At 40.9% G+C, this 9,618-nt stretch overlaps 2 protein-coding genes and 1 non-coding gene across 3 annotated transcripts; 1 reads left to right on the top strand and 2 right to left on the bottom strand.

The window, feature by feature from the left end:
* Positions 1 to 1,915: 1,915 nt before the first annotated feature.
* LOC122053440 (pentatricopeptide repeat-containing protein At1g05600-like) lies at positions 1,916 to 3,442 on the top strand. Its single transcript, XM_042615494.1, has one exon. The coding sequence runs from the start codon at positions 1,916 to 1,918 to the stop codon at positions 3,440 to 3,442; it is 1,527 nt and encodes a 508-aa protein (XP_042471428.1).
* On the bottom strand, positions 2,244 to 5,143 carry LOC122050922 (RNA-binding protein 1-like). The gene is made up of 2 exons (XM_042611794.1): positions 4,773 to 5,143; positions 2,244 to 4,574 (listed from the first exon to the last, which is right to left on the bottom strand). The coding sequence occupies exons 1-2, from the start codon at positions 5,046 to 5,048 to the stop codon at positions 3,819 to 3,821; spliced, it is 1,032 nt and encodes a 343-aa protein (XP_042467728.1). The 5' UTR covers positions 5,049 to 5,143; the 3' UTR covers positions 2,244 to 3,818.
* A 2,564-nt stretch (positions 5,144 to 7,707) lies between these two features.
* On the bottom strand, positions 7,708 to 7,781 carry TRNAT-AGU. The gene has a single exon. It is a non-coding gene; the product is annotated as a tRNA-Thr (tRNA).
* Positions 7,782 to 9,618: the final 1,837 nt, after the last annotated feature.

Here is a 9,618-nt window from a genome sequence, read left to right as displayed (position 1 = left end):
TCTACGTTATATAAAAAATTAAAATTATCTTCGTTAGAAAGTTCTTGATCAATTTCTTTTTGTCCTAAAGTATTATCTTCTGGTAGAAATTCAATTAGTTTTTCATTTAAATTTTCAATTATATTATTTTATGAGTTTTGATTTTGATTATTAATAATAAATCTATCAAGTGCACCTTTTTGAGATTGAATAAATTCTTCTATTTTTCTTTTTTTCATACGTTTTATATATCCAGAATCATATTTTTTTCACAGACATATTTATATTAAACTAATAATAAAAAAAAATATAAGTTCCTACTATTTTATCAAAATAAAATTACGTAGATTTATACCGTGTAATTTTAATTTGATGATATTTCAAACTTTGACTATTACCTGCACAAATATAATAAGAAAATATAAAATATTAAGTTTTGATTAATTTAAATAGTTAATAATGAACTACACAAAACAAGTATATAATAAATCAGATAAGTGCACATAAAGAGTATTAAAAATCTATAAATCATATTTTATGACTTTTTAAATGCATAAATCATATTTGTGATCGTAGTAATTTGCTTGCAACAACAAAGAAAAAATGGGAAGACAAAATTTCATATAATTACAAATAATCTAATTTTCTAACGATATTGGAGTCCATTTCGTCTATAATTTATTATTTATGTAGAACAATAAAATCATTTCAAGAAAAGAAAAAAGATCGAAAAAAATATTACCGAACGATTGAAGAAGGCGAAGGACATCTTCTGAAATTGACAGAACTACTGACAAGGCGACGAGGAACAAAAAATATATTGGATGAGACTTGAGAAAATGAATGAGAATATGAGAAGAAGAATGTGATGTAAAAAATTAAAATCTGGTAGAGCTGTATTAAGAGCATCCACATCAGTTTCTCTATCCAAAATGTATAATTTAGGGTAAAAAAGTTACTTTATTAAATTTGGATATCCACTTTTCAAAACATCATATATCAGTTTCCCTATTTTTCTCTCTCCTCTATAATGTTTAGGGAATGGAACTCATTCCCTAAATTTAGAGAAGTACTGTTCATAAATGCATAATTTAGGGAATGGATAGGGTAGCTGATGCAAAGATTTTTTAACTATCCTATCTAAAATTTAAAGTAAAATATTTAAATAGGGTATCTGATGCAGATACTCTTAAGAAGATATAATAGGAATTATAATGAATGTATACATTGGAATTAATTGTTGTTGACTTTTGTACACGGATAACCAAGAGTCAAAACTTTAACAGCTGTTACTAGCTGTTATGGTAGAAAAAATTTACTGTTATGGATCTATCAAAATTTTTTTTGATATTAGTGGGCCCCAATAAAATTGGGGCCTTAGACATAGACTTTAATGACGTATGTATTAAGCCGGACCTTAATATAATTGTAATAACTATTGAATTGTTACACAGTTGAAACAGTTATAGCTACACAATTATTAAATTATAATTGTGTTGCAATTACAATTGTAGCTCCTCCCTAAATAAAGTTGAGGTGAAAATATAAACCAGGGTGCATGTATCAAAAACAAATATTGTACAGGAGGGATCGAAGGGTAAATGTACAAGAAAAGATTCCTTTTGATGATAAATCAACGTAGGACTCTTAACGATTAAAAAAAATTCTTTTTTTATCCTAAAATAATATGAAATTTATGGTGAATTAATTTTAAAAAATAATATGTACGGTAGACCCGTAAAGTGACGGCCATGAAAATAAAAATGGTAGGCCTTGAATTATTATCTACCTTGAGATTTTTTTTTTCCCAGGCATCTAATTACTCTTAATTTTAATAGATTTATTAATTATTTATATCACATAACCTATTTTTAAAAAACATTTATAATTTTATTGCTCGCTGCCTTCTCTCGTGCTCCGTTTTGCTCACCCACCGATGGTGGCGGCCGTCAGCCAGTGGCCGCGTGTGTTGACTCCGAGTCGCCTCGTGCAGATCATCCGGCGGGAAAAGGACCCCTCCGCCGCCCTCCGCCTCCTCGACACCGCCCCACTCCGCTACCCCTCCTACCGCCACAACTCCCTCGTCTACTCCGCCGCCCTCGATTCCCTCCTCTCCGCCGAACCCCTCCCGGTCTCCGCCATTTCCTCCCTCCTCTCCCGCCTCTCTCTCCGCGAGTCCTGCCCCTCCCCCGACCCCCTCTTCGCCCGCGCCATCACCGCACTCTCCGGGGATCCCCCCACCGCCCTCGCTCTTTTCGTCCGGGTTCTTCCCCGATCCAACTCCCCTTCATGGTCATGTTCCTTCCATGCCCTTCTCCGCCTCCTCCTCTCCCGCGGTTACCTCACTCTCGCCCTCGGTATAGTCGCGCGGTGCGCCGGGAGACGCGAAGTCCAATTTGGCTACCATACACTAAACCTCCTCCTCGACGCACTCTGCCGCGCCGGCCGCCCCGATGCGGCCCTCCAGGCGTTCTCCTCTTTCAAAGATGTCTGCTGTCACCCCGATCGCGACACTTACCGCATCCTCATGCGCGGCCTCTGCGATGCAGGCCGCCTCGACGATGCCTATCACTTGCTCCTCTCCATGCTCTGGCGGATCTCCCAGAAGGGCTGTGACGCCGACGTTGTCGTTTACCGGACTCTCATCGAGGCGTTGCACCGGGACGGGCGGATAGCCGATGCGGAGGATATCCTCACCAGAGTGCTCCTCAAGGGGCTCAAATCCCCAAAACGCCGGCGAACCTTCTGTGGACCTGTGCTGAGCGGGCTGAACGCAGAGGAGGTCAAGCAGGTAATCGACGAGGCGCTGGTGGTTCGAGGAGTCAAGAGCCTGGCGAGCTACAAAGCTCTGCTCGGGGATTTGTATGCAGAAGGGAGGCTCGTGGATGCCCAACAAATGTTCGATGAAATGATCAAAAGTGGGTTTAGGCCAACCGTGTCCATTTTTGAAGACAAGATCGGTGCTTTATGCCGCGAGGGGAAGGCAGATGAGGCTGCAAACGTATTGTCCAAGGAGATGATAGAGAATGGCTGTGTTCCATCTGTCCGTGCTTACAATCTAGTCATGGACAGACTATGCAAGGAGGGGCAGTCAACGAGGGCGGTGGAGTACTTGAGCAGGATGGAGAGGCAGTTGGCTTGTGTACCACAGAAGGAAACATTCACTATTTTGATCGATGGCCTGTGCGGCGAACGTCAGTACCCTGAGGCAGCGCAGATTTTGGAGAAGATGCTGAGGAGGAGGTATCTACCGACCAGGGCTGTCTTTGGCAATGTAATCCAGGGGCTCTGTTTGATCGGCAGGATATTTGAAGCCGTGCTGTGGTTAGAGGAAATGATCAGCCATGGTAAGATTCCTGAGGCAGAAATCTGGACCTCGCTCACTTCTCAAGTTTGTTCCGTTGATGGCGCAGTGGAAACTTTGATCTTAGACGTGTTGGAACACCACACTGTTTCTGATTGATTTCAAATGCTTTGTTGAGATGTAAGGCAAAGGTTTATAAATCTAGGAACGAAGATCATCCATCACCGTGAAAGTTTTGGCATCGAGCATTTAACAGGAAACAAATCATATATTTTTCGTCACTGAGTAATTATGATTACAATTAAGAACAGCACAGGTTCACAGATGAGTTGTCACCACAGAGTATATTGTTGGATTCTAATGTTAAAGGACAGCTACTGCAAATAACAAAATTAAAGGACAAATTTCAATAAAAAATTACCTAGCAAATTACAAGGTTAAATCTACAAATCCAAATTCACAGTGCGCCACATTCTACATCTTCTAAATCTTACTGTGCCATGCCTCCAATTTGGTTTTCAGCGTCAGCACTGCTTTAGTTCTCATTGTTGCCATTTAACCCATGGCCATGATCAGAAACTGACATGCTATCTCCGCTGCTCCTCTTAACAACGTTGGGATGCATACCATGCTCAGAAATTCTCTTTGAATTGCTCCAAGGATTCGCCGGAATACTTATCAGGCCACCATATTGAAACCCATGTAGACCAGTGGAATTATATACTCCAACTAGTCCTCCATATGCATAAGGAGGAAAAGGTTGTGTCACATAGTTAACATGTCCATAATATCCATAGTTGGGGTAAAGATAGCCTGGATAGGGAGCATAAAAGGGTCCTCTTCCACCTCTTTGATCCTCTCTCACATTATGATAATCATAATCATGCTTGTTATCAGCATATTTTCTGTCATCCTTGGGGATGGCAATCTTAACCTCCACAAGTTTGCCATTCAACTCATGGTGGCTGTTCCGTAACACCGTTGCCACTGGCTCCTCGGACGAAAATGTGATGAATCCAAAGCCTCTTGATCGTCGCGTCATACCATCGAACATTACAACTGCGTCAACAACAGAACCAAACTTCTCAAAATAGCTCTTGAGGTCCTGTTGATCCACGTTGTCTGGCAAACCTCCAATGAAAATCTTTTTCAAATTCGCGCTGTAGATATTGTGGAACATTCTATCACCATTGTCGTTGAATGATCTCATTGATTGCCCATTCCGGTCTGGATTCAGGAACTCACGGTTCTGATGCGGATGAACTCGAAGAGCAGCTCCTCTCACTGTAACCTAAACATATCAAAGAAAAGGACTACAAGCTATCAACTAGGAAGTTCATACCAAGAATAGTTCGCTGAAAAAATAATAGTTAATTTTTTTTATTTTAGAGAAAATGCAAATCCAACGAACAGCAAGAACGCAGATTATCATACTCCATTTCACTTCAAAGATGCAAAAAACTGAGAAAGAAAAACAAGGAACATTCACCGTTCTTCCTCGAATGACATGCTTCTTGTCCTCCCTAAGCGCGCTCTCGGCGGTCTGTGGGTCAGCGAACTTTACGAAACCGAAGCCTCTCGCATTCCCGGTGACTCGGTCCTTAATCACCACAGCCTCCTCCACCTCACCGTACCTCACGAAATAGTCCGCCAGCGCCTCCTCCCTCGTGTCCGACGACAGGCCGCCTACGAACAGCTTCCCCCGCTCCAACTCCGACGATGGTGCACCAACGGCCGCAGAAGGCGGCGGCAAGGGCCGGGACATCTCCTTTCCTGCTCGCTAGGGTTTTAGCTTCGAGCGAAGTACCGACGCGAGAAAAGAAACGTGAAGGATTTGGTAATTTGCTTAGCAATTGGGAGCCGGCTTTCATCATAACAATGGGCGGTCGATGAACAATTGCTACTCATCCTACGGCCTATAACGTACATTATGTGCTTTCCTCACTAATGCGCTGAAAAAAATTGATATATTCTATAAGAGAAATGATATATGTCTCGAACCCCATCTCTAATTCCTATATCGACCCAAGTGATTTAGTGTGTGGACATTTCCACATCAGCATATCAAATTTTCTCTCCGCCCAAGTGGTGACCCAAGTGAATTCCTATCAAGGGTGGAGAGCGGAGAGAGCTCTTAGGGTTTAGGGAGGCGGAGAGAAATGGGAGTTCGAGATGGAGAAGAGGCGGACAGAAATGTGGCGGAGAGAAAATTTGATATGCTGATATAGAAATGTCCACACAGAAAGTCACTTGGGTCAAGATAAGATTCAAGATGGGGGTTCGAGACATATATCATTTCTCTAAAATTATAGTTACTATACTTATAACTTGTAGCTTATAGTTATAATAACTCCAGTTTTATAGTTATTATAATGTGAAAAATAATTTTAATAAAGATGACAAATTTTACAGAGCATCTGAAAAGGTTTTAAATAATTTTTTTCACTTAAAATTAGATCATTACGGGTTATACTCTATAATAAATATAAATATCTGAACGAGTTACGATTTAATATATTATACATATTTAATTTGAATCAAAATTAACGACCTCTCAAAGTTTATATAATATTTATTCGATTATATATATTTATTTTTTTTATAACTTTTAGGGTAATTTAATTTTTTTTCTTTTCTATTTAGGATTTAGGATTTCTTAACTTAACTATATAAGATTTTATAGTCTGATGTTTAACATTCTTTTTAGATTCAATAATATAGTTAACTTTTTTCTTTTTCTTAATTTCTATATGATATTAAAGTGAGGTTCTCCTTTTCTGACCTAGGTTTTTTTGCCGCTAGGGGTAGAGGTGTAAATGAGTCAAGTCACTCGCAAGTGCCTTGGTCAAAGCTCGACTCGAGCTTGGAGTTGACCGAGCTCGAGTCGGCTCGTTTAATATTTGAGTCAATCTCGAACCCATTTAATACTGGCTCGAAGGCTCGTCGAGTTTGTTGGAGCTCGGCTAATTTAATATTTAAAATGATTATTATTTTAAAATTAAATAATAAGTTGAGGAGGTGTTTATGATTAGAATGTTTCATTTAAGGTTGAAATACCTGTGTTAGCTTTGCTGTTGTTGCTTCAGAATCGTTGGTTCTACGTTCCATATGAATTTCTCCATGTTAACTAACAGCATAAGTCCTGTACAAGTCTAGATGGCACAAGAATGATGATGATGGCGGATCGCTAGTTTATTGCATCTCCACCTCCACTCTACGCAAGAATCAAAAATCAATCAGGAAATTTTACAAAAGTCAAGCTTGTTTCCAGTAGAAGGTCAGTTCATTTCTTTTTTTACCACTTCCTTATTCTTTTGAAACTCTTAAACTATTAGAGAATAAAGCTAAGTAGTTATGCAAGTGTTAAAACTATGTCTAGTGACTCTAGTCCCCATATTCCTCGTTTCTTCTGTCAAAATTAGGGTTCATTCTCACTCACCCATTAATTTCTCTTTGTTGACCCATGTTCTTGTCGTGATAAAGCATATTGTTCCATTTTTGAAGGAAACAATAAGAGGAATCTGATTTATAGGTATTAAGCACCATTCTGTGTGTGTAACTGATGTTTCATTACTTTCAAGTATGGTGTTAGATTCGCATGTCCTTTGCATAAAGTTTCACACATCTTTATTGACAATTTTGCGCAAATGCAAATAAAATTGATTAGTGGATATGGATTGCTTCTTCCACAATGATAAAATGGCAATTAGTGTGTTTTCTAGTGTCACTGGGTTATTACTTGTCAAACTACAATCATTATATGAACAAATTTGTGTTTTCACTATCTATTCAAATGTGATGCATGTTATTATCAAGACTTTCATTTGTTGTTCTTGCTTCATGCTGTATTAACTATATGTATGTTTTTTTTGGTCTAAACAAAATTTCAAGCATTTTGTTAGGCAAGTATATGCCCCTTCACAAACTAGTAGCCTATAGTATACTATATCAACGTGAATAAGCAGGACTTCCTGGGAATGTATTCATCATACAAAGCAAAATCCTCCATTAAGTTTCCATATTAACTGAGATCCATTTTTCTATTGAACAGGTGTAAATACTTTGATATGGATCACGAAGCTTGGTCTTGGCAAAAGTCAACCGTGTCTTAGGCAAGAATGAAGATAACACGGACACTGACTATGTTTGTGGGGAGATCACATATAATGGCTCTGGCCAGGTTTATCCTGGTCCAAGAACCAAGATTCTCATAGACGAACTGCTTCATGTTGTGTTTTCACTGCTTCATGTTGTGTTTTTCACATTTTGAACTACTCTTTTCATTTATCTTATTAAATGCTAGTTTACTAGCTTCTTCTGTGACCACTTGCTGATAGTCTCCTTTATTCATTGTTTTGTCTTAAGAAAAAGTCAATATATGCTGCAAAAAAATGTCAATATATGCTGCAAAAAAATGACAATGATGCTTTCATTGAGAGTTGAACTCAAGACCTCCCGCTTACTAAACGGGTGCTCTAACCAACTGAGCTATGAAAGCTTGATGTTAGATCATATCTAAATTTTAAATATTTTTTTCTACAAATAATTATTTAAAAATATAAATATATGTATATATTTCAACAACGGCAGCTTCTCAGCTTCTACTCCTCCCCCTCCAATCCCTTCGCCCACCCTGAGCCTCTCCAATCCCACCTCTCCTTCCTCCCATGCTCCAAAGCACAAAAGTTCTTGCCTTTTCCGGCCGCGGCTCGATCTTTGCCGCCGCTGCTGCCCTCACCGGAGTTGTGGCGGCACCTGATGCGATCGGCACCAACTCGGAGCTCGATCGAGAGCTTGTGCAAAGAAGGCAGAATCGAGGCCGCCTTTCAACGGCTCGATGAGATGGATAAACGAGACGCCCTCATTTCACCGTAACCCTCCTGCTGCTATTCCGCGCTTGCGCCGACGCGGGATCGCTCGATCTCATCAGGCGCGCCCGCAGGCGGACGATGGGCACTCCCTTTGGGTCCTCCAAACCCTTCGTGGACCAATTAGCCACCTTGTTCTGCAAGCTGGGCGGCGCCGAGGAAGCCCGCCTTGTGTTCGACGAAATGCCCGCGAGAAGAGGCCATCGCCGGAAGGGAATCAAGGGCGGAAGCGGCGTCGGCGGCGAGGTGGACCCCAAGAGACGAGAGGCGAGAGGCGCACGAAAAGGTGCGGCAGCAGCACGAGGAGAAAAGGGCGGCGGGGTACGTGTCGGACACCCGGTTCGTGCTCCACGACATCGACGAGGAGGTGAAGGCGCAAGCGCTGATGTACGACAGCGAGCGCCTCGCCATCGCGTACGCCTGGTGTGCACGCCGCCGGGCACGACGCTCCGGGTGATGAAGAACCTCCGCACCTGCGGCGACTGCCACACCGCCGTCAAGCTCATCTCGAAGCTGGAGGGGAGGGAGATCATCGTGCGGGACAACAAGCTGTTCCACCATTTCAGTGACGGCGCCTGCTCCTGTAGAGATTACTGGCGACGCCACGAGCTCGCAACTCTGTGACCAGCCTCAGCATGCCCCTCTGCAAATCAAATCATGGACATTTTGCACTCATACAAAGAATTAGCTCTATTTATTGAAAGAAAAACAATGATGAATCGAAACAAATTCACCTTGAAGCATAGATGCTCAAATGTACTATTCTAAAACCCCCTCCGTCTTGGCTCTGGAACAGATTGGCGGGCGTTGGGGGCAAACGTATTCATCTTTTACTATCATCAAATGTACTATTCTAAAACCCCACAAATCTAATCGAAATCGACATATTCAAATTGTTTAGTAACAAAATAGCGGAAAAGATCTGTCCCCCCTGTTGATATCGAATTGTTCAGTAACAAAATAGCGGAAAAGATCTGTCCCTTTGTTGATAAATGACTCAAAATTAACAATTGAGTTAGTGATGGTAGTAGTGGTAGTAGTGGGGTAGAGTAGTTGAGTTAGTAGGGTGAATTGTGGAGTTAGTAGGTTATGTAAGTAGCTTATAAATAGGCTACATATTTTATGATTTAATGAAGAAGGGTGAGAGATTATTGTGTTTTCACTTGTCCATCTTTGTCCTCTTATCCTCCTCCTAATTTTCTCTAACAGTGGTATCAGAGCGCCGAGTTTGACGTGCCCTAGTTTTCTCGCAATGGCAATCAACGGAGTTTCTCAACCCCTCATCCCCATTTACAAAGGAGAGTGCTACGAAATTTGGAATATCAAAATGAAGACTCTATTTAGATCTCAAGATCTTTGGGATTTAGTAGAGAAAAGCTTTGACGATGAGGATGTCGATGAAGGTCGATTGAAGAAGAACAGAAAAAAAGATTTGAAGACACTGTTCATTCTTCAACAAGCAATACA

This window comes from Zingiber officinale, chromosome 3A, assembly GCF_018446385.1.
Source record: "Zingiber officinale cultivar Zhangliang chromosome 3A, Zo_v1.1, whole genome shotgun sequence".
NCBI classification, from domain to species: domain Eukaryota; kingdom Viridiplantae; phylum Streptophyta; class Magnoliopsida; order Zingiberales; family Zingiberaceae; genus Zingiber; species Zingiber officinale.
Note: the sequence above shows the minus strand (reverse complement) of the source record. Positions and strands in the feature narration are given on the sequence as shown.

Bases quoted from the DNA above. Each gene is read 5' to 3' on its own strand.
- LOC122053440 (XM_042615494.1), top strand. From the start codon at position 1,916: ATGGTGGCGGCCGTCAGCCAGTGGCCGCGTGTGTTGACTCCGAGTCGC.
- LOC122050922 (XM_042611794.1), bottom strand. From the start codon at position 5,048: ATGTCCCGGCCCTTGCCGCCGCCTTCTGCGGCCGTTGGTGCACCATCG. The intron at 4,575-4,772 runs GTGAATGTTCCT...TGATATGTTTAG, and splicing joins ATGTCATTCGAGGAAGAACG to GTTACAGTGAGAGGAGCTGC.